Source organism: Caenorhabditis elegans, chromosome V (genome assembly GCF_000002985.6).
Source record: "Caenorhabditis elegans chromosome V".
NCBI lineage: Eukaryota > Metazoa > Nematoda > Chromadorea > Rhabditida > Rhabditidae > Caenorhabditis > Caenorhabditis elegans.
The window spans coordinates 6565241-6588175 of NC_003283.11; the positions used below are offsets into that span (position 1 = coordinate 6565241).

At 33.0% G+C, this 22935-nt stretch overlaps 5 protein-coding genes and 2 pseudogenes across 7 annotated transcripts; 4 read left to right on the forward strand and 3 right to left on the reverse strand.

The window, feature by feature from the left end:
- Positions 1 to 1318: 1318 nt before the first annotated feature.
- On the forward strand, positions 1319 to 3507 carry K04A8.1 (Methyltransf_11 domain-containing protein). Its single transcript, NM_072268.7, has 9 exons — positions 1319 to 1424; positions 1492 to 1639; positions 1682 to 1768; positions 1816 to 1932; positions 1979 to 2099; positions 2150 to 2251; positions 2328 to 2436; positions 2965 to 3101; positions 3143 to 3507. Exons 1-9 carry the CDS (start codon positions 1336 to 1338, stop codon positions 3361 to 3363), a joined length of 1131 nt encoding a protein of 376 aa, NP_504669.1. The 5' UTR covers positions 1319 to 1335; the 3' UTR covers positions 3364 to 3507.
- Positions 3508 to 3711: 204 nt separating this feature from the next.
- On the reverse strand, positions 3712 to 5642 carry K04A8.10 (annotated as a pseudogene). The gene is made up of 7 exons: positions 5313 to 5642; positions 5223 to 5265; positions 5088 to 5177; positions 4846 to 5034; positions 4658 to 4794; positions 4516 to 4601; positions 3712 to 4136 (listed from the first exon to the last, which is right to left on the reverse strand). Coding segments are annotated over exons 1-7 (1300 nt in total).
- Positions 5643 to 8698: 3056 nt separating this feature from the next.
- fut-2 (Galactoside 2-alpha-L-fucosyltransferase) lies at positions 8699 to 10650 on the reverse strand. The gene is made up of 10 exons (NM_072270.2): positions 10491 to 10650; positions 10356 to 10444; positions 10246 to 10312; positions 9935 to 10095; positions 9780 to 9893; positions 9616 to 9731; positions 9466 to 9569; positions 9254 to 9421; positions 8937 to 9028; positions 8699 to 8832 (listed from the first exon to the last, which is right to left on the reverse strand). Exons 1-10 carry the CDS (start codon positions 10555 to 10557, stop codon positions 8743 to 8745), a joined length of 1068 nt encoding a protein of 355 aa, NP_504671.1. The 5' UTR covers positions 10558 to 10650; the 3' UTR covers positions 8699 to 8742.
- A 976-nt stretch (positions 10651 to 11626) lies between these two features.
- Positions 11627 to 12301, forward strand: EGAP9.4 (C2H2-type domain-containing protein; the record flags this gene model as incomplete). Its single annotated transcript, NM_001038384.1, has 4 exons — positions 11627 to 11704; positions 11827 to 11931; positions 11996 to 12118; positions 12239 to 12301. 4 exons carry the CDS (start codon positions 11627 to 11629, stop codon positions 12299 to 12301), a joined length of 369 nt encoding a protein of 122 aa, NP_001033473.1.
- Positions 12302 to 12944: 643 nt separating this feature from the next.
- On the reverse strand, positions 12945 to 14882 carry EGAP9.3 (L-Fucosyltransferase). The gene is made up of 10 exons (NM_072271.7): positions 14750 to 14882; positions 14606 to 14694; positions 14492 to 14558; positions 14180 to 14340; positions 14022 to 14135; positions 13856 to 13971; positions 13702 to 13805; positions 13489 to 13656; positions 13252 to 13343; positions 12945 to 13074 (listed from the first exon to the last, which is right to left on the reverse strand). Exons 1-10 carry the CDS (start codon positions 14811 to 14813, stop codon positions 12985 to 12987), a joined length of 1065 nt encoding a protein of 354 aa, NP_504672.1. The 5' UTR covers positions 14814 to 14882; the 3' UTR covers positions 12945 to 12984.
- A 720-nt stretch (positions 14883 to 15602) lies between these two features.
- Positions 15603 to 19152, forward strand: ZK1055.5 (annotated as a pseudogene). Its single transcript has 9 exons — positions 15603 to 15704; positions 17161 to 17311; positions 17357 to 17443; positions 17493 to 17609; positions 17653 to 17771; positions 18079 to 18180; positions 18229 to 18322; positions 18368 to 18600; positions 19026 to 19152. Coding segments are annotated over exons 1-9 (1132 nt in total).
- On the forward strand, positions 16822 to 22206 carry ZK1055.4 (Nucleotide-diphospho-sugar transferase domain-containing protein). The gene is made up of 14 exons (NM_001383323.1): positions 16822 to 16906; positions 17161 to 17311; positions 17357 to 17443; positions 17493 to 17609; positions 17653 to 17771; positions 18079 to 18180; positions 18229 to 18322; positions 18368 to 18600; positions 19026 to 20481; positions 20533 to 20601; positions 20712 to 20841; positions 20898 to 20980; positions 21030 to 21317; positions 21634 to 22206. The coding sequence occupies exons 9-14, from the start codon at positions 20392 to 20394 to the stop codon at positions 22129 to 22131; spliced, it is 1158 nt and encodes a 385-aa protein (NP_001370636.1). The 5' UTR covers positions 16822 to 16906; positions 17161 to 17311; positions 17357 to 17443; positions 17493 to 17609; positions 17653 to 17771; positions 18079 to 18180; positions 18229 to 18322; positions 18368 to 18600; positions 19026 to 20391; the 3' UTR covers positions 22132 to 22206.
- The last annotated feature ends 729 nt before the right edge of the window (positions 22207 to 22935 follow it).

The following is a 22935-nucleotide window of genomic DNA, read 5'->3' on the forward strand; positions in this document are numbered from 1 at the left end:
GATTTTTCTTCAAGAACATCAATTTAATACGGGGAAAACAATCGTCTTTTTAACTGTAAATAGTTAATTTTACTTTTTCAATTAGAAATGTCTCCATAAATATTTTATGAAAATCTCCTTTCTCTGGAGCTATGTATCTCCTCGGACACCCAAGATTAAAAGATGTAATCAGCTAAAAACTTGTTAACTTCTAACCCACGATATTTAATCAATTAAAAGTTGAGGATATCTAGGTTAAGAAACTAGATATATTATTCTTGGACAAAGTAATGACTCATCAGGCTTAACATTCAATGGCTTGATTGCGGTTGTTATCAAAGATACTTTATATTTCTGTCAACTTTTAAATAAATGCCAACTTTTATGCAATCTTTCTGCCTACTATGTAAGTCTGTAAGTATACAAAAAATACTCAATTTTGGTTAGGAGTTGTGTATAAAAAATTCGAAAAGACGAATGAATAGTCTTCAATTCAAGAAAGTACTATTATAAATTTTCAAATGAAAATTTGAGCAAAAATGTTGAATTTTTCCACATCTGCTGCCAGTCAACGTAAAAAATATAGAAATGAATTCTGATTATACATTTATTAAACAGTTTGGTGAAATAGGAAATAAATCGAAAAATAATTGTTTGTAGAAAATGAAAATGAGTGAAGTTAAGAATTTAACAGTAAAAAGAAAAAACCTTTTCAATTTCATCCGTTTGTTTTATTTAGAATGAATAACCACACTCATATTATTAATCTTTTCTCAACGTGTATTCAATATGTATTGTTAATGTAAACAAAAGGGTGTGCCCATTTGAATCTAAAGTATGTTTCATTACACCTTTATCAGTCACTATTTGGCACACCGTCATTATGCGTTAACCCACTTTTCTTCGTTCATTGATTTTCCGCCTTGCTCAAAAGCTCAATGCCACGTTCTAAAAACTGGAGCCCTTGCCAATTAAATCACAAAATATTTCGAATTTTAATTAATAGTTTGTAGATATATATACATCAAGTTCAATCTGAAATTTTCATCAGCAATACAATTTTTGAAAAAAAATTATAGTTCCCTGATGAAATGAAGATTTTTTTCTTAATTTAATGATTTCTTGAAACTTTTTAAAGGCTTTTTTAAAAATAAAGTTTTAGTTATTTGCAATTTTAGTATAAATTGATTAAGAATAAACATCATTCCAGACAATATTCTGGGAATAACTATTTCATTTCTCCGAACTACTCGATTCTTTTATTATTGGTCACAGTTTGATTGCTCAGCAATACAAACAGAACAACTAACCACCAATCATTAGTTGTTTCTCTTTTCAGACAAAGGCTTTCCAAATATGAATAACAGAGCACATCCGTTTTTATGTCCGTCTCGATTTTATCCAATTTTACTCATAGTTGGCTTGTTTCTAATGATAACAATTTTGTGAGTTATTTTCCCCAAACATTAATAGAAAATGTGAAATTAGTTTAATGTTTCCAATTATTTTCAGGTTTTTAAATGATAGTAATTCTGTGCGAAGCTTGAAAAATTCGATCTCGAGGATCAAACTGCCGGATCCATTTCCCGCTGTGAACCTCAAGGAATACAAAATTAAAACTTATAGAGGATATGTATCAATGGATGAATTGAACGAAAATGTAAGTTTTTTTCACATTTCTTGTTTAAAATATTTATTCTAGGTTTTCAAAAAATTTGGTTACGAAATTACTCGGCCCACTTATCCGGTGCCCACAGTTCGGATGATCAACGAGCCAACATGTGAAGAGGTAAATTATCATGAAATATATATTTTTTAATATGAATTTTATTGAAGGTGTTCTTTGCGTGGCAAAAAATCTCCGAGCAACCACAACCAAAATTTCCTCCAAAAACAATTCCGGCAGAGCGAATGAATGAATTCTTATTGTATAACTACACAGCGCTGAGTGATGTATGTGAGAAACAATTTTTTTCAGAAAAAAATTTCTTAATTTCAGTGGTATATCAACGATAAAAACTCAGAAAAAGGAGAGAAGCCAAGAAATTGGGAAAATCTTTCCGAACTCATCAAGTGGCCAAGAGCAAAGTTAGGGGGATTGGCGTATGGATCAGATGGAGGTGGAAACAATTTAATTTTAAATTTCTTCAATAAAAATGGAGTATTTCAGTGTCAATATACGACGCTATGCATGCCTACCGGCTTGATGGAAAGAGTGGTGTTGTTATTGGAAGTATGCAACCATGGGTTGAAGTTTCAGCTCTTCAAAGTGGTTAGTGTTTTGCAAGGCTTCGCATATACATAGATACGCTGCTGTAACAAAAATAAACATAAAAATTATTTTACAGGTGCTTCCAAAGTTCTCACTGTTGAATATAACAAATTGACTATTCAGGAAGAATTCAGGGATAGAATGTCTTCCATTCTTCCTATCGATTTTGTGAAAAATTGGCGGGAGTAAGCTTTTTAAATTAAAAAGATTCAAGAGACTGTAAAAATGTTACTTTAATATTTTGTTCCCAAAATTTAAAAATCGAAAAGATACAGAAACCAGCTCAGGGGCGCGCGGCAATTGCCGATCAGCAATTCTGAAAAATGAGTCAAAGTGGCATTTTTTCCAATAATTTTCATCACAATTTAGGTACAGAATTTAGATAAACATCTATATTCATCTGACAATAGCCCTTATCTTGATAGAAACAAACGGAAAGCCGCTCAAAAATTGTCTGAAAGTTTGAAAAAAAAACATTAGAGAAACTATCGATATTTTTTCAAGCAAATTTTAGACATTTTTGAGCGGGTTTTCAATTATTTATATCAAAACAGAAACCATTATCAAATAAAGCACGTATTTTCTATATTCGGTCACAGAATTGTCATGAAAAATATTCGGGAATCCCGCCACATTGGCTTTTATGCTGATTGGCAAGTGCCGCGCACTTATTAAGTTTGCTAATATGTATTACATAATTGAAACATTTTCAGCTATGCTGGAACGTTTGATTTTGCTGCATCCTTCTCTTCTATAGAGCATTCTGGATTAGGAAGATACGGTGATCCAGTTGATCCGCTTGGTGACTTGAGAGAAATGCTAAAAATCAAATGTGTCTTGAAACCAGGAGGTAATGGAAATATTTTCAACCCAAGAAAACACATTGTTTAGGACTGTTATTCATCGGTTTTCCATTGGGAACGGATTCTATTCAATACAACGCGCATAGAATTTATGGATCAATTCGACTTGCTATGATGATGTACGGTTTCGAATGGCTTGACACATTCTCCGGAGACAAGGAAGAAGCAAATGATCTTACTTCTGATCGACTTCATTCAAAACCCATATTTGGACAGATTCAGAATACATTGGTTTTAAGGAAACTGTAAAAAAAACTGTTTAGCAGTACGTGTGTTTCTATATTACGAGTCTTCTTTTTTTAATTCGCATTGGCGAAACTTCAAAATAAGTTTTATAAAAACTAGCAAATAAGTTTATAAATATGTTTGACAAGAAATAAAATTTGCATTCAGTGAAAGTGTATTACAACACAATTGAAACTCGTGACTGAAGTATAAAATACGAGATAATATGTAACTTAATGTTGTGTCGTGACGACGAGAGAGAATATTAGAATGATCTATTAGTAAACCTGAAGAAGTGCGGAATCATCAAAATACAATAACAGTTAACTTTATTCAAATTTATTGAAAAAATTTAGTTCCATAGACCACCAAATCTAATCTATTTTTTGCTTTAAAAGCGGAAATTGTCGTCCGATAAACCTGAATAAAAGTTTGATAACAAGATAAACTACAAACAAAATAATACATACAATAACAAAAATAGCAAGAGGAATATCAAAAGAATAAAATTGGAAAGTATTTAATAATCTTCCTTCTGAATTCAATGTATCTAATGAACCAAATTGAACAGCAAAGTCACAATGTTTCAGAACCACATCCTTCGGTTTGTGTGGCTGTTCTTCAAGAATTTTGGCAAGGCGTTCTGCGTTGTGCTTGTAATTGACATCATTCAAAACAGTTTGGATAGCTTTTATAATTTCTTCTGGTTTATTCAATAAAGTTTTATCCAATTGAAGGGCACCACCATGTCTTGTGATCATGTGAGCATTTCTTGGTTGATCAGACATTAATGGGATCTGAAAAGTAAAACTTTTAAAAAATGTTTTCAACTTTAGTTGTGGTGTTTTTTATATTTTTCTACATTTAAAATTTCATTATTGCCGTAATATCTCTATTTGTAAGCAAGACTGATTTCCGGTCGCTCCGCAGCGGTGGCAATAATGAAAAATCATTTCCTAACAGTTGAAATGTTTAGAACTCGAAGGCATACATCAGGGCCGAACCTCAACATTTTCGCAAACATTTATTTTTGTTGAAATTATATTTTTGGAAAAAGTATGGTTTTTTTCGTTTACTACTTTTTTTTAGAAAATCTAGTTTTTCTACGCAGAATTAATAGAAAAGTTGAAGTAAGTTTCCTTATACTTCACGACCAACTAAATCATTAAAACTCACAACAACTGCCGGTTTCCCTTGGTAAGCAATCTCCACAGAACTTCCAAGTCCACCGTGAGTTATAAAAAGTGTTAGTCGCTCATCAGCTGCAAATTATATGAGCAAATTTGTAAAAATATAAAAGCTTATAACGATTACTCACCAAGAATATCATTTTGTGGCATCCAAGTAATCAGTTTAACATTTGGAAGATGATCTGCCAACGTTGCATTCGCTACTTCGTACTTCCAAATGAAAGTAGTTTCCGGCATTGATGCAAATACTTTCAAGAATGATTTTCTACAAAAATTGAAATTAGAAATATAAACGTAGAAATTTTCTAAAACTAACTTGAATTCATGTGGCATATCAGAAGAATACGCATTTGAGCCAAAAGAAACCAGAACATTTGTTTTTCTCAGAGAAAGAACATCATTCCATTTTTTTTGAAAGTGTTGATTTTCCACTTTTCTTTGTATCCCATATATAGAGTCGAATCAGCGTTAATTACAGACCAAATCCCGATCTCATCGAATAGTGCTGAAAATATTTGAATGTGTTTTTTACTACGTATAACTACTTCAAAAATTTACCGAATCCTACAAAGAAGAGTGACTCTGTGATGGCAAGATCGAATTTTTCCTTACGCATTTGTTCGATCAATTCAGTTTGTTGAAACATATCTAAAACATATTGCATATAATTACAAAAAAAAGGAATTGACTCACATTCGGTTTTATACGCGGCAGCGCTACTGAAGTTTCCAATTAACTGCGAATAAATTAAATATAAAACAAAGAGTTTAGAGAGTCACTTACCCCAAACAATGATGTTATATCCGAGTCCATTTTCCAAATACTTTTTCTCATCATTTCTTCAGTTGATCCTTCTCTGTGCATTTGGGCAATTCGAGGATCTTGTTCAATTCGAATAATCTTTTTGACCTTTTTTGATCCAATAAGTTCCTTTTTCCCATCTATAAAAATTGGGATAACCATTGTGACGTCATTACCGGCATCAATTAGGATGTCGGAAATCTTTCCAAGAAAATTTGCGTGACTTGCACCAAAAGCTGGATTGAATACTAGAACTTTGTAGCTGAAGCATAATTCCACAAGAATCAAAAATAGGACAATCGGAAATTTCATAATTGAGCAATTGAAGTAGACACAAATTCATTATCAACTGGTTTATGTAGAGCTGAAAAAATGCGTGGTTTGTATGATAAGAACTCAAGTTTTTGAAAAAGTTATGGTTTATGAATTCTCTTCTTATATTGTTTAAAACACTACGGGAAAAAGGCAAATAAAATTTATAGATTGGTTGATTTTATTAATTTCATGATGAAAGAAGAATACAGGGTGGGCCAAAAGTATGGTAACACATGAAGCGCTCTTTTACATGAGATTTTCGCGCGACTGCCACGTCATACGTACATTTTTCTATTGAATACTGATAGCTGAATAAATTTCCTTCAATTTGACCCAAAATTTGTAATGTTTCCCAATAAAGTTCGATTTTAATCACCTCGGCAATTTGGCGAACCCTTTCGAAAAAACGGCGTTTTGGCACGCGGCACTTCCCACACAAACGCACCTCCCACGCACGCCAATAATTTTCAGATGTTTTTGTTTTATGTTAAATTGAAAGTTAAAGAAGTGAAGAAGCGTTTTTGATTGTTTTTGTAGCATATAAAAATTTTCTGTGTCGACACTGGCGCCTAGCAAGAACCTTTGAATATTTCATGAATTCAACTGTCCGAAATTTACTCAGTTTTTTTTGGTTTCACACGGCGTAACGACCCAAAAAATCAGCAGAGCTAATTTTTTTCTAAAAATTCTGAAAAGTCAGGTCAAACCGTGCCAAAAAGTACTAAAATGAATTTTTCTTCATACTGCTGCCGCCGCTCACTTCCATCTTTCTGGCGACTGTGTCATTCAAGACTTAAACTACTGCCACAGTCCATGACAGAAATACCACGACTGAAATTTTTTGGATTTTTGTTTTTAAAGAATCTCCAGACCAAGAGCATTCTTTGAACTATAAAAACTTGTAAGATACTTGATGGATTCCTCGAAAAAAATGTAGAAATCCCGCAGAATGCCGACTTGCGTGCCATAAAGGTCGTGATCTCAAAAGTTCTTAAGGCCTGCAGCGATGCGGATAGGGAAATTTTAAAAATTCAAAACGTTAATCTGGTCAGTATTTTATGGAGAACAAAACTTGTACACATTGATGTAATAACTCTCTCCACACGTGAAGTTATAGAGCTGCAAACGTGTTACCATACTTTTGGCCCACCCTGTAGTATAAAAGACATTAATGAGAATAAATCTTAACGAGATTGTTAATAAACATACTAATAAGTTAGATGCAATTTATGACTTGTATTATTCTATTTTTTGTGTGAGACTGTACTAGTACAAATTTGGTTCAAAAATCTCACCCTCTCGCCCATGAGAGACGCAGAGACAGTTCATCGCGTCAATTGAGTATAGATATTTTGGCAATTGTGGGTGTTTGAAAACCATGTATAAACATATATACACGGCCTCTCTTCATTTCAAAAAATAAATAAATTGACGTGATGAACTGTCTCTGCGTCTCTCATGGGCGAGAGAGTGAGCTTTTTGAGCCGAATTTGTACTGAAAACGGTAAAATAGGCCGGAAACGGCTGATAGTGAACAAAATCTAATAAAATTTTACTAACTGCCTGATCAAACACATAGAAATTATATGAAAAAAGGGCAAAATTGTAAATCACCTATGAATACGCCCACATGTGAAAGTTCAAAATTAGTGATTTACCAGACAAAACTGATTAAAGCCGGCGATTCGCTGATAAATCTTCAAATTTTTTATTAATATATTGCCAATTAAGACTAAGTGTGTCTATTTTTATGAAAATATCTAGGTTAGTGATGTTCACGACGCCGGCAGACGGAAAAACAAAAGGCTACCTCGAAAAATGGATTTTTTCGGGACCTCTAGTGATCCTTAAAAAGAGAAATTTGAAAATTGAAGGCCACCATTTTGTAGATAATTTTTTTCTGATTATTTTCTGTTTTTGATGAAGGTTTTTTGATGAAAATTGACGTCGGCATCTTCAAAACAAGAATTAGGCCTGAAAACTCCAAAAATCGTTAAAAAACGACAATTTTTGACAGGTTTTCCTAATTTTACGAGACGCGCCAAGACATAATCAAAAATTCAACATCACCAAAAGTTGCAAAATTCTCTAAGGAAGAGATTAAGATGTCAATCACCTGATTTGATCAAAAACTGATTGAGTAACTTCAGTTTTAAGACAATGCGATTGTAATTTTTGGTCAACCGTAAGCTTATTAGTTGACTTGAACGCTTTTGAAAGCATATAGATCGGTAACCAGAAAAGCTATCAAGAAACTTTAAACTACAAAAATAATCTTGATAACACAAGAAACATTTTCTATGTGCATAATACTTGGCTATTCTCACAAAATACATAGTTTAAGCTATGTAAAGATTCAATGCTTTGAAAAACTTTGATAGAGATACCACGAAGGTATTCGAAATTATCCGTTTGCTCAATCAACTCAAAGAAGCAAAAAATAACAAAGTATGGATTAATACCGTCTGATACCTTTTTCATATGTCACTTTTTGTTTTTCCCGTACGGGATCCCGTCTTTACAGTCGACAACCGACTGAAACCGAGGCCACCAATGAATAACTCAGGTTGTGAACCCTGTCGGGAAAGTCTCATCAGTTTTCCATCAGTGTACGACAAAAAATATACCGTATTTCCTCTATTAGTCTTGCACCCCTATTAGTCTTGCACCCCTACGGGTCAATTGAAAAATAGTCTTGCATTCAAGACTAATAGAGGAAATACGGTAATTGGGTACGATAGGAATACGGTAGGTTTATAAGTTATGTAAGTTTCTACAAATATAACTACTTCAGTTTCTCTGTACCAAACTTTGAAGAATTTTTTATTACTTTAAAGATCACTGAAATAGTGAGCCGTTGTCTACGAGATCAAATATGTTTGAAAATTACCATTTGGTATCGGTCCTAACAAATCAGTATTTATACCAAAGTTGTTTCTTCGTCAATATTTTGAATTTAATTTAAAAACACCTATATTATTCAATTTTCAATCTCACGTGAGAGAGTGTGAGAGAAAAAGAGGAATTTTGAAATAAATGAAATTGAGAGAGGCCGTGATATAAACATTTATTTATTTTGAAAAAATAATACATCCATCTATTTTGAAATTATCGACCCGTTTCGTGACATTCCCAACTTTTTCCACGTGGGCGGGAAGAAGTCTTCCTCCACCATTTTATATTTGACCTGAAAATTTGATTGTACAGTTCACGCAAATTTGCATATAAAGAAAAGTTTATTTTTAGATATTTGTATAATACAACAGCAACATTTTTATTTCCGACACTTACCATATCATCAGTTTCTTGAATATCTCGGTAATAAACATTTGACTGATTTTTGGACATGTATCCAATCCACCAACCAAACGTTGACGATGGAGCTGGAAATAATACTTGAGATTATGTAAAACGGCATTTAGTTTTCGACTGTGTTTGGTGGTGTGATTTTTAAAAGATAATTTTTCTTGATCAAAAGTCCGCTGGAACCTAGAGAGTTGTGCTCGGTGATACTGTAATCAATTATGGCTATACCCTAGGATTGTTCATGGTCACCTAAAAAGATCTCATGTGTGGATGAAGATATTAATAGCAAATTATCAACTTACCAGTGATCAAAACGGAATCACAATGAGCTTGTGAAAAATATAAATCTCTTATTGCTGCATTTATTGGTGTTTCCATAATTTTAACATCATCATGATAGTCAAGATGTTCAGCTATTTGCTTCCGAACCCATTTTGGATCATCACTTATTAGATATACTAAGCCAGGATCTGAAAATTAAAAAGGTGTAACTAGAATAAATATAGAATTTTACGCAAAGTATGTACGTAGTCAATCGCTCGAATCGTAAAGTATGAGGAAGTTTCGGCGTGGTCAAAATCATTGACATAATCTCCACGACGAATGTGAACGCAGTTTCTGGAGTTATCAAGTTTGTAGTTTTTGTGAAGAGTTGTGATCTTACTTGAATCTTAACTCATCCTTTCTTCCGATCATCTTTTTTAGTATAATCTCTTCGTCTATCGGCGGTTTCAACAATTTTCTTATTAGAGAATCTATTGCTGAAAAGTATTTGAAACTCTGGAATTTTTTTATTTTAGATGGCAATTTTTAAAATCTTTTTTCAACCTGAAAATATTGACCATCAATGACAAGAAATTTACTCCGTTCACAAGAAAAAAGAGACGGAAATTGATAATGACAACATGCTGGTAGGAATAAATATCGAGTGGATTCAGCTATCTGCAGAATTTTGGGTTTTTCAGATTATTATTTTTAAAAACCTCAATTGGAATGGAAATTATTCGTGCAGCAACCTGGGGTACTTGTTTTTGAAGTAAATCTAACTTTGATTGAAGAATATCATCATCAGCATTGAAAATTGCAGTTCGATTGAGGGTCTGCGCACTGCCAAGCAGTGAAAATACTTCGAATAGTTGATTTCCTGAAAATTTTTAAATTGCCACGGTAGATAACAAATGAACAGATTTTTGTTGTATCACAGCTTATTCGGAAGATAATTTTTTAAAAGAGAATTTCACTGTTTCAATTCAATTGAGCCGGAGGAAATGTTTCATACACAAAAATTAATTACCTAAACCATATTTGTAGAGTATTGTGATCATAGGAAATAATAAATATCTTTGTTCATCAACTTTGTGCTGTAAAAAATATGTCAAGGCTATTTCTGAAAACATTGATTACCTTAACACAGTTAATTTCTGTGCCAATCTGTTTGTAATTATAATTGCGTGGGCCCATCCTATTAACAATGAAAATTATGAATATTATAACTGGAATGTAAGCATTATCAATTGATTATAAGTAATGCGCACTTACCTATTATTGATATATAAAAACTTTTAGTTTTTGTCATGTAGCTAAAAAGTCCTTTCACATTTCTCATACTTAAAAAAAATACCGGAACCTTTATTTACAAGTCAATATTATTAGCAACACGCTTTAGGAAGTACACATAAACTGATATTGGTGCATGGTAAACGTACGTTTTTCTTATCGCTCATCGTTATCAATACAACACACAAACCTAGTCATCCGGGTTGTGTTCAGCATGGAGACCGACACAACACCGCTTGAAATGAATTTTTTTTATTTTTAGAGTCTGTACTAATATGACTAATATGACAGAGTAAATTTTTAAACGAAGAGGACCCAGAACAAATTATTTTTGAGTAGAACGAGGAAATTAAGAAGAACGAACAAATTATAATTAAAAAGAAAAATTCAGGTGCTTCAAAATTTTTGACAGTGGAATATAATAAGGGGAATTCAAAATGAGTTCAGAGATCGAATGTGTTAAATTCCTTTCACTTCTGACAGGTTTCACTTGAAACTTATGCTCAGAAAGTTTCAGAACATTCTGATTCTGAGAAAACTTTGAAACATACATACGTTCTCGGTTCTTAGGTGTTTTATTAGGGGACTGGGCAAATTTTACCATGGCGAAGCATTTTTTATGGACTTGACGGACATACCACCATCTTACGGTGCGCGCTGCACAGCTGTGCAGCTGCACAAGTTGGTTTTTAATTTTAAAAAATGTTTAATACACTTTTGTGAATTTTCAAAAAAAAACTGAAAACAAATGTTATATAATGAATTTTTTTATTGTGAAATGTAATAAAAATTTGAAAAAAATGTTCGGCTCTCTTGGCTCTGACTTTTTTCATTTGTCTCGTGCTCTTCCATCGGCTTAAACCTGTAAAGAGAGTTGGAACAGTTTTTCAGTGAGAAAAACTTACAATCCTTGAACTCTGAAGTCTGCCGGACGATCTGCACTTCCGTTCACATACTCGATGTTTCCAAATTTTGGAAAAAAATTCCAAAATTCCGTAATTTCAAAAATCTGATATTCCAAAATTCCAAAACTTCAAAATTCCAAAAATTTAATATTTCTAAATTTTTAAATTTCAAAAATTCAAAACTCCAAAAATTCCAAAAATTCCTAAATTCAAATGACTATAAATGAGGTACCTAACTTTTTTGAGGCCAAGAGTGGATTAACAAGATCTCTTATTATCTCTCTTTTTGAGGTCAGTAGCGGAGGAATAGATCTCTCACAATAAGATTACATCTGCGTCTCCTGGTTTAACGCTCGCTCATCGTTTTAATAAACTACTTTTTTCTTATTTATTAAAATTAACCTTTTTTACAGATTGACGCCATCACATTAAAGGTGAACGAAACCCTCTGGGACAAACATCGCCGATGCTGGTCTTTATTTGTGCAATACTACGTCAAAAAATTAGTACTGAACAGAGTGAGTTTTCTTCCTTTGAAAATATGTTCTCCTTTAAAAAAGTATTTAGTTTTATTTTTTACAGAATTTTCTTCTGGTCGAGTTAGAGTGGTGTCCACTATGCGGTGCCGAATTCAACTCGATTGACGAGTGCAGCCAGCATCAAACTGCCGAGCATCAGGATCAAGACAAAAAAAAACAAGCCATAGTGAGATGGAAACAGGCTCGATTGATTGGCAGCCACATGCACACTGTCACGGAGTAGATGTGTTGAATAGAGTGAGTTTAACTTTTTATTTTCAACAGTTTTTATTTTCTTTTTTTACAGAACAAACTACTCGTCGCCCTAGAATGGTGCCTCCGCTGTGGGGATCAATTCAACACAATTTAGGAATGCCGCCAACATCAACATACTGACACGAAACGGATCACCCGACACTAATCATATGGAACCTCGCACTATTTTTTATGAGACGCTGAAATGGCGGTTTTTATTAAGTTGTATTAATTTATCTGACGGTGTTGTAGGTTATTTTCGTGATATCAGTCTGTTTATTTGTTGTTGGTAAGGTTTGCGTTAGCGTTAATCCAAAATTTGATTCATTATTATCCAATAAATAATGTAACATAGAAAAAACATGTCTTTACTTCAATTGTTTTAATGCAGAAAAGAAATTGTTTTACCCCAACTGAGTGTGACTGTTTCACCTGTTAACAACTCAATACGGGTTGTGTCAATAGTCCTATTAATAAGAGGTACATATCTAGAGTTTGGAACTGTGCAATACACTACAGAACCGTACTTAGCAGTGCAGGGAACAACAGAAGGAGGGTTGATTTTCTTGTTACCTGCAATAGTGGGGTGGACAACATCAGAATATAAAATGTTATACTTAAACTCGCTCTTCAGACTTTCAAAGTACAATCTTCCAGCAAAAAATATAAAAATTGATACAACTATCTTTTATCTTTAATCTCCATTACTCATTCTAAAATGACATTTTACTTCAAAAATCCCACTTCACTTGTGAAATAAAAATTGAATAATTTATTTGTATCAGATCATATATGTATTTACTTTGTGATGATTAACCCGTTTCGTGACATTCCCAACTTTTTCCACGTGCGCGGGAAGAAATCTTCTTCCAACATTTGATATTTGACCTGAAAATTGTATGTTTAGATGGTTATTTTAATATAATCAGGCTAAAATGTATTGCTTTGAAGCTTCTATATACAGTTATGTGAAAATCGAGTTTCTCGGTTATTCCAGAAGTACCAGAAATTTTTTTTTGAAATTTATGAAAAAAAGAAGAATAAAATATTATTGCCGACACTTACCATATCCTCAGTTTCTTGAATATCTCGATAATATACATTTGATTGATTCTTTGACATATATCCAATCCACCAACCGAATGTTGACGATGGAGCTGAAAGTAAACAACTAAGGAGTCGGGAAAAACAAAACTCCGTTATTTTTTGTCGTGATGCTTGATAAAATCTGAAAATAGTTTTGCTAAATTAAACTGTGCTCGGTGTTACCGGAGCCAAAAATATCCAATAATCATCACATACCAGTAATCAACACAGAATCACAATGAACCTGGGAGAAATATAAGTCCTTGATGGCTGCGTCTTTTGGTGTTTCCATAATTTTAACATCACCATGATAGTCAAGTTGTTCAGCTATTCTCTTCCTAACCCATTCTGGATCATTACTGAAGAGATATATGAGACCAGGATCTAGAAACTGTACATGAAATTTAAAATTAAAAAAAAAAAACTTACGCAGGGAATACAAATAATCAATTGCTCGAATTGTAAAGACCGCATCAGTTCCAGCGTGTTGGGAGTCTGTCGTAAAATCACCACGACGAATGTGAACACAGTGTCTAAAATTTCTACGTGGTTTCTCGAGAAAGTGTTATTCAACATTTGTTACTTGTATCGTAATTCATCCTTTCTTCTGATCATTTTTTTCAAAAACATCTCTTCGTCCTGTGGAGGCTTCAACCATTTTCTTATTGAAGACTCTATCGTTGAGAAGTATTTAAAACTCTGAAACTACCGATTATAATATTTTAATATTAATTTTTTAAAAGAAAAACCTGAAAATATTGTCCATCAATGATAAGAAACCTGTTTTGTTCGCAGGAAAGGAGAGATGCAAATTGATAATGACAACATGCTGGAGAGTATAAAAATCGAGTGGATTCAGCAATCTTAAAAATGTTTGATTGTTTAGATTATTAATTATAAAAGGAACCTCAATTGGGATGGAAATAATTCTTGCAGCAACCTGGGGTACTTGCTCTTGAAGTAAATCTAACTTTGAGTGAAGAATCCAGTCATCGCTATTGAAAATTGCAGTTCGGTTGAGTTTCATAGCAAGTCCAAGAAGTGAAAATACTTCAAAAAGTTGGTTTCCTAAACATTTGAACTTTGTTTCGGAAAATACTCGAATTCGCTCGAAAAAAATTAATTGCTCTCTTTCATTATTTGAAGGTACTTTTGGCAGAAATGAATTTTTGTTTTTTTAGTTTCAAAAACCGGATTTTAAGTTTTAAAAAGTAATTACCCAAACCTCCATCAAAAACAATTGCGGTCATAGGAAATAATAAATATTTCTGTTTATCAATTTCATTCTGAAGAAAGAAAATAATTTGTCGGTGTATCTGAAGTTATTGAATACCTTATCACAATAAACTTTCGTGGGAATCTGTCTGTAGTCATAGTAGCGGGGAACCATCCAATTGACAATTGAAATCAGCAAGATCACAACTTAAATTCGATATTATGATAGTATACATATTTATTGGAAATAATCAACACCCACGTATTACTATAAACAAAATTTTATGATTTTTTCTGTAGTTAAAAACTCCTCTGACATATCGCATAGTAGAATAAAAGCTTTTATTTCAAAATAGTAATAAGTGAAAACGATTTATTAGGTAAAGTTATTTGGGAACTGGAAAAGTGCATGGCAAACATGGGAGTATCTTATCACTCATCATAATCAATACAACACACAAACCTAGTCATATTTCCTAGAGGTTTGCGTTAACAGTGTGGAGACTAGAGATGACGATAGGTCGGAACAGGTCGACCTGCCCGACCTGTATTTCACAGCAGCTTCACACAACAATCCAATCATAATTTTGAAGATGAAAATTACATTAGCATGGCCTCCGAGGTCGGCATTTTATTCATTGAGTTCGCTACAAATGTTGCTCAAAGCTGGAGCAGGTCACCTGTCGCGACCTATCGCCACCCCTCTGTAGAGGGAAGATTTCAAAGACCGTTGTGTTTTAATACGCGAAGTAAACTGATCTCAGGAAATATGTATATGTATTGGTAGTTGAAGCAATCAACCACCAAAATGTGTAATTTTTTTACTCCTGAACCCTTCTGTAAATCTAAAAACTCCCTTTTGTTAACTTAGTGTGAAACATGAAAGTCTGAGGATGTAATTGGACACTCGTTTTAAATTTTCTGTGTTACGTACTGTGTTATATATTATAACACTTGAACCCCGTTTTTTAATTGTGAACAGTACTTCCAACAATTTGAAAAATATATCAAACAAATATTCAATCACTTTACCTCTTTCTATATTCAAATCAATGTATCTTTTCCGTTCGGAACCATAAAATAATACCACGACACTAAACATCGTGTTCTCTCTTTCTCTTTCGTGTTCAATTGTTTTCATTTTCCTGCACAATGTCCCGCTTTTACCTTTTTCTCGGCTTTTGCACTGTCACCATTGTATTTTACATTAACAAAGTGTGAGTTATCAATTAAAAATAGTATCTGAACATAAAGCTTGCATGAGCACGGCGTGTAAATTGGTACCTCTGGCCTAGAAAAAAGCTTGAAAAACAAATGTACGCAATTATGAAAATGCGCGTGGTGTTTGCGGACTTGACTACCGTAGTCCACATAAATTTTAGCAATTAATACTTCCCGGTTTCGTTTTATATGAAAATATCCTTGAATTCAAGCAAAAAATGCATTATCTTTTTGGAAAAGAATAAAAGAAACACTAAAATTACATTAAATTCAAATACAAAAAAAAGTGAACTACGCAGAAAACGAAACAAGGCAGTTTGAAGCTGCATTAATGAACAGCAATTTTAAGTGTAAACTTGTGATGGTGGGTATACATGTTATGTACTTAAATTGTTCAAAAACCTTCATTTAGTCAATTGGTGAAGCTTCAAAACCTTTGTGAATCTAGTTTTTGAAAAAATTTCAAATTGGTGCCAATTTCACTGATTTTTTGTGAATTTCCGAGCTAAAATTGAAAAATTCAATGTGAACTTGTGACGGTGGGTATGGTTTTTATGCACATAATTTGTTTGAAATACTCTACCGAGTAAACTGGTGAAGTTTCAAAAACTTTGTGGGCCTAGTTTTTGAAAAAAGTGCCATTTTTGTCGAATTTTAGTGGTTTTCGGAGCTAAAATAGAAAAATTCAATAGGAACTTGTGACGGTGGGTATGAATTTTTTGCACACAATTTGATTAAAGTAGTCTACTGAGTAATCTGGTGAAATTTCAGAAAATTTGTGGATCTAGTTTTTGAAAAAAGTTCAAAAATGTGCCACTTTTGACGCATTTTCCTAATAATTGCCTAATAAATCGAATTTCCACTTTTATTTAGGAAAATAATCGTTGTTATATGTGATTTATTCATTTTAAAAACAATTTCGTATATATTTTTGTAGTTTTATCCATTATAATGTCTCATTCATCGAATTTCAATGATATTAAAAATTTAAATTCAAATTTCGCGCGGTTTCGCAGCGGTCATGTCCTAAATTTCGCAGCGGTCATGTCCTAGGATTCTCACTTTTCACTTTTCGCTAGGCCAGATGTCCCAATTTACACGCCGTGATGAGTAATCATCGTCTTTCTATTTGAATGTGACTCCTGGAAATTGCGGAAAACGTGGATTCGACAGTTTGATGTCACTAAAATTTTGAACTGTAATTTATGTTTGAAAATCTTGACAGAAAAATATATGCAATGAGCGAGGACTACATTTGGCCAAGTTTATTCCGTTACTAAAATTTAATTTTAAAATAGCAACTTCTACATAAGATTTTACAACTTTGAACTGAACTTGCCAAACGTGTTTTAAATCTGGAGAAAAGCGAAGTAATTTTTTTCTCAAGAATTCGAATTAAAGGAAAAACAAAAACAATGTCTTTTCAGCTTTTTAAAAATTAGTTTTGTTCAGATACATTTACGACCAGCTTGGAAAATCAAGTATTTGGAACACGTATGGTGGAGGAGAAATTCGAACAATTTTCCGGGATCCAACCATTTACCTTCGCCAAAATGTTCACACGCACATTGGAGATATTAGTTTTCTAGAATTCAGAGAAGAGGTTTTGTTGTTTGACATGAAACTTAATTTGAATTTTTTTTCTCAGTTGTACAAAAAATATGGCTACAACTTAACTATACCAACATACCCATTTGTGACCGTGGAATCCAAATTTCCTACAAACTGTACATGGGTGAGTTGTTTAGTAAATCAAAAGAATTTTCAATTCAGTGATTTTACAGGAGTTCACAGATTGGTTGGAGCAACAAACAAGGCGCACTGATCGTCGGCCGAGAGCGTATATTCCAGACGGAGAGCAACGGGATTACTTGATGAATAAATACAGTGGGCTATCATATGTAAGTTAATATCTGTTAACACTTTCAATAAACTGCTTTTCAGAAATATGTCGATGAAAGAAAAAAAATTGAATATGACTTATAAAAGTTGGGATAACATTGCAGATATCGTGACCTGGCACGCAAGAGACGTGCTCAGACTGGTGGATGACATGTCTGGAAGTGAGTCATAAAATTAGTAATTTGAGAAAAAATTAAGATAGGACAAGATCGATGTTTTGTGTTTTATCTCATTAAATAGACAATATTATTCCAACCAATTCGACCGTTTAAATTTTTTTTAAGTGGTCGAATAAAAGTGAAATTAAAATAAGCCGCGACGAAAAATTTTTGGACTTTCGCTTTCGCACAAACTTTTTGTTGTTTTTGAAAATGTTCAAATGTTTTTAAAAAATAATTTTACAGATATTAAATTAAATCATGTAGAGACAACAGCCCTAAAAATACTTTTTTTTAGTAATATTTTCAGTTTCCATGCATTACGCCATGAAGAGATATTATCTATCTGGAAAGCGAGGGCTTGTTCTAGGAAGTGATCACCCAATCGTAGAAGTTCAAGCTATACAAAATGGTAATTATCTCAAACCGAATAAAAATAATTTTAAATTGTCATTTCAAGGTGCTTCTCGAATATTATCCATTGGACAGGTTGCTAGAGAAACAGAAGACATTTCTACTTCAAGTCTCACAGACTTTGCTAAAAATTTCAAAAAGTATGTTTCTCGTAACTCTTGCAGTGGTACAATCTAGCTGTTCAGATTTACGAATGCTTTTGATTTTGTCGCAAGCTACGGGGTCATCGAGACAGTTGGTTTGGGAAAATTTGGAGATGTTCTGGACGCGTTTGGAGATCTTCAAATGATGGCAATGTTGGGATGTTCATTGAAAAAAGGAGGATTGTTCTTTCTTGGAATCCCAATTGGAAGAGATGCTTTAATTTTCAATCAGAAAAGAATTTACGGGCATGCGAGGTTACCCATGTTGATTGCAGGTAATTTAATGCCTGCTATAAAACATTTTAATTTTTGTTTTAAAAAATAATTAAAAAATAAAAAATAAATTTTGTTTGAAAATAACAGCTGAAACTATTTTTAATTAGTCTAATTTTTAACACCTCAATTAGTTTTATTGCAATTACTACACTCCTCTTAAGAGTTTGCTATAATGTTGACGTGCTCTGCATTCAAAAATCGAATGTCGAAGTTTACTGAAATTATTTTTTAGGTTAAAAAATCAACTTCAATTAAAATTGAATTTCCATAATAAATAATGTTATTTTTATATTTCTTTCTGAAAGAAATCGATCTAATCTAAACTTTTTAGCTTTCCTCTATTTCTAAGTATTCTGGCACTTGTTTTTCATTGAACAAAATACATACAGATTCTGAGATCTTAGAGATAAATCGTTTTTTCTAGGATTCGAATGGATTGACACGTTTTCGGAAGACAGTGAGGCATCTATTGAAATAACGGGACGAGAAATCGATAAGTTCCACAAATTTGAGCATTTCCGAAGAACTTTGGTTTTACGCAAACTTTAATTTAAATTAATTTGAACTTCTATATTTTTTACTAATTTTCTATAAGCAACCAATGCAAGCAATTAAAGCAAGCAACAAACTATGAAAAGTCGGAAATATCAAAAAAGCTTTACGGGAAAAAAGAGGGAAATGCCGATTCATCGGGTAGATAGGCTTCACGGTTTTCAAGCATTTCTAGTTTTTTTGGAGATTATTTTGGCGATATGTAGCACATGTAACAGAGACAGCTTCCCGTGGATATTTTCCAAATGCGTTGAGATACGTCACCTGCACAAACAACGTGCATGTATTTTTGCAATAATCAATACTAAATGTTTCACATATTTTCTTCTAATATTAATTGTTCTAATTTGAATCTAAAATTGTTTCTGAAAAGCACTTAATTTTCCAAAATATTCTGCCGGCTCTTATTTCCTTACTGTTTTTTTCGTTCGATATCTTCGAAAAAAAATCTTGAATCTATCTGAAATCGTAAAATTTATATTTGTGAAAAAACTCAAAAGCACCACTCTATTTTTCTGGAACTGTTGTTCATTATCAATAATAACGACTATTTTTTACAATCTCAAAAAAGGTTCTTTTCGGATTTTTTTTTGAAATCCTTTAAATCCTTTAAATCCTCTTCTGAATTTTTTAACTGACTAAGAAATCTTTTAATCTACGTAATTTTATATTTTAACTTAAACTTGCAAATTCATTTGCTCACCTCTTTTACATTTCATACATATGTTTTTTTCTTGAAAATTTCTTTAGAATCTTTGATTTACATAAGGCGGAAAAATTACACATTTAAAAAAACGGGAACAAAAACTGTATACTCGTAACAACTTAAAATTTAAATGCATTAAAAGACATCGTGACCTGAAAATAATATCATCTTTTTGAGAGCTAAAAGGTGAAATTGGTTAAGAAAAACTTCACATATTTCCAACAAAAAAAATCTAAATTATGCTAAGAAGTTGCAAGGGTGCGTTCGGAAGTTGCGGCATTTTTGCCAAGGACTCCTTCTGTAAGTGACCAGTGTCCACGCCTCAACGTAATCTCGAGATCACCGATAAAGTCCAAATTACGCAATCTACTATAATAAGCCAAAAACTTCCATACATCCATACATAAACTGGATATCCTCTGCTTTCTTGCCCTATGTTTCCACTGTCTTCTGTCTGAAATAACTGCTCCCTTTTCATTCAACCTATACTGTTTGAAGAATGGAATCTAATAATGAAGAATGTTGGTTCAGAATGTTTATCAATTTTTGCAAGTTACAAAATATTTTGAGGATTCTCGTTGTTGTTTCATTATTTGGTTTTATTATTATAATCGACTATCAGGTAAGTGTGATTACTTCAAAGATTTTTCAATTTTTTAAATAAATTTTTCAGCTAAGAGCAAGGCAAAGAGAAGAGGAGCTAAAAGTCTTAAGGAGTCTATATTTAGCGGATGACCCTGAGGTAGGTTGGGTTTTTGAAAACATATTTTCATAATTCATAGCATTTTCTACTAACCACTTTTATGATGCATACTAAATTTTTCGACGGAGTTCAAAACAGTTAAATTTCAGGAAGGCAGAACCGTTGGATATGAAATAATTGGAGACACTATTCGATACAGTGTTGTCGAGAAACCCAAAATTGCAATAGTTAGCATTTTAAGATCCCTTGAACAGACAAAGTATTACGACATTGCTATCAGTGAGTCTTTTTTTCATTTTATTTCTATACTCGAAAAAAACTCGATTAAAGTTTAGGTACCGTAAAATGTTACGCCAAGATTCAAGGATATCACTACATTTTAGCAGTGGAAAAAGATTTTGAATGTTTCCAAAAAGATGTAGGTTGAAGAAAATGCCGAAATTTAACAAGAAGTCATAATTTTCCAGCAATTCTTTCGCCGTCATTGCATTGTTTCAAAGATTCTTCCCAACTTTGACGCCGTGCTATTTTTAGACGCAGATATTGGAGTTGTTTATCCGAAACGGAGAATTGAAGAATACATGTATCAGAATTTTGACATAATTTTCTACGATCGATTTTACAACTGGGAGATCATGGCAGGCTCTTATTTGGCGATGAATACGCCGTACGCAATTAAGTTTTTGCACGATTTTGCAAATTATGAGAATACTTTACCGGATAGCTTTCATGGAACGGATAATGGAGCACTTCACGTAAGTTTTTACTGCATTGATGAGAAATAGTTTTATGAGTATTTTTTTGAAAAAAAAAACATTTTTATATATTTTGCGGGGACATCAAAATTGAAGTAAAACCCCTAAACTGGAATAGACTGGAAACTGTAATAGGCGTTATAATTTTTTATGTTTTTAAAGTCAATTCCAACTTTCCTTATTTCTAATTTTTTCTGACTTTTCTTATTTGAAAAAATCTCCGCACGGAGAGTTGCGAAAAGTGACGAGAAAACTCATTGAAAAATTATCTGATTCTCACGAAAATTGTATAATATTCTCATAACATTTATTTCAGTTTTTCATTGCCGAGCGTTACTTCCCTGAAGAAATGTACACTATCGACCTTTGCCGTAAACCATACAAATATTCAAGAGATTTCAATGATGTGTTCACTTATGAAGCATGCCTTCGTGGAATCCTCGGAGCTAGAACTGAATTCGATCGCGTGAAAATTCTGAAAAAGGGCACGGGATGGGCTCGTGATAGTTGGATAACCGATGGAGTTTGGAATAAAGAAATTGGAGATTTCATGCTACATTCATGGAAGACAAGCCAACTACAAACAATTCCAAACCGGAAAATTCGACCAAAAAAGACATCAATGTACGAATGGTTCAACCCACTTATCGGTGCAATTCATCTCGACAAATGCCATCCGAAGAACATGTCATGGAATTACGATGAACGATTGTTAGGCGACTCTGAGGAGATGATGCAAAGTTTGACAGAATTCAGAAATCAAGTAACAAAACAACAATTTCATTTCTACTACAGAATGAAATCATTTGTCTGAATTAGTCAATTCTACTTAATTATTTGGTTTAAAAAACTCTCAATTGAACGGGTTAAAATAAAATTTGTCGATTTTTAGTTCTAAATTTTTTATAGGATTAAACAGACCAACCGAAACAACGTCATCAGATAACATTACTTACAATGATATTCTAAAAATTGGCATTTTTCTGAAAAGGTAAAATTAAAGTATTAGCTACACCAAAAGCTAAAAAGGGAAAAGCATCTGCGTTTATATGCATATTTGGCCAAAATCTACTAGGATAGGATTAATTTTTCCGTTGCAACACTAACTGCATTGTTCAAGCAAATGGTATCATTACTTATATATAAAAAAATACAGTTCGTCTGTCCATAGTTTGTAGTCTATGTAGTCTTTGTAGTCTGTGACGTCACACCCAAAGTCAGTGAGAGGTGTGGGCGGGGCCTGTCACCTTCGTGGTGAGACCCATCGTGGTGAGACCCTTCGTGGTGAGACCCATCGTGGTGAGACCCTTCGTGGTGAGACCCATCGTGGTGAGACCCTTCGCGGTGAGACCCACATTTTTGGCGGGAAATTCAAATTTTCGGTGAAAAAATTTTGGCGGGAAATTCAAATTTTCAGTGAAAAAATTTTGGCGGGAAATTCAAATTTTCAGTGAAAAAATTTTGGCGGGAAATTCAAATTTTCAGTGAAAAAATTTTGGCGGGAAATTCAAATTTTAAGTGAAAAAATTTTGGCGGGAAATTCAAATTTTCAGTGAAAAAAATTTTGGCGGGAAATTCAAATTTTCAGTGAAAAAAATTTTGGCGGGAAATTCAAATT

Coding starts and splice junctions, on each gene's coding strand:
- ZK1055.4 (NM_001383323.1), top strand. CDS start 20,392: ATGTTTATCAATTTTTGCAAGTTACAAAATATTTTGAGGATTCTCGTT. Junction 20,981..21,029: donor TTGAATGTTTCCAAAAAGAT/GTAGGTTGAAGA, acceptor ATAATTTTCCAG/CAATTCTTTCGCCGTCATTG. Junction 21,318..21,633: donor CGGATAATGGAGCACTTCAC/GTAAGTTTTTAC, acceptor CATTTATTTCAG/TTTTTCATTGCCGAGCGTTA.
- fut-2 (NM_072270.2), bottom strand. CDS start 10,557: ATGAGAAATGTGAAAGGACTTTTTAGCTACATGACAAAAACTAAAAGT. Junction 9,732..9,779: donor TTGATGGTCAATATTTTCAG/GTTGAAAAAAGA, acceptor AAAAAATTCCAG/AGTTTCAAATACTTTTCAGC. Junction 9,029..9,253: donor TGATTCCGTTTTGATCACTG/GTAAGTTGATAA, acceptor TATTATTTCCAG/CTCCATCGTCAACGTTTGGT.
- EGAP9.3 (NM_072271.7), bottom strand. CDS start 14,813: ATGCGATATGTCAGAGGAGTTTTTAACTACAGAAAAAATCATAAAATT. Junction 14,559..14,605: donor CGAAAGTTTATTGTGATAAG/GTATTCAATAAC, acceptor TTCTTTCTTCAG/AATGAAATTGATAAACAGAA. Junction 13,075..13,251: donor TTCAAGAAACTGAGGATATG/GTAAGTGTCGGC, acceptor TACAATTTTCAG/GTCAAATATCAAATGTTGGA.
- K04A8.1 (NM_072268.7), top strand. CDS start 1,336: ATGAATAACAGAGCACATCCGTTTTTATGTCCGTCTCGATTTTATCCA. Junction 1,933..1,978: donor ACTACACAGCGCTGAGTGAT/GTATGTGAGAAA, acceptor TCTTAATTTCAG/TGGTATATCAACGATAAAAA. Junction 2,437..2,964: donor TTTGTGAAAAATTGGCGGGA/GTAAGCTTTTTA, acceptor AAACATTTTCAG/CTATGCTGGAACGTTTGATT.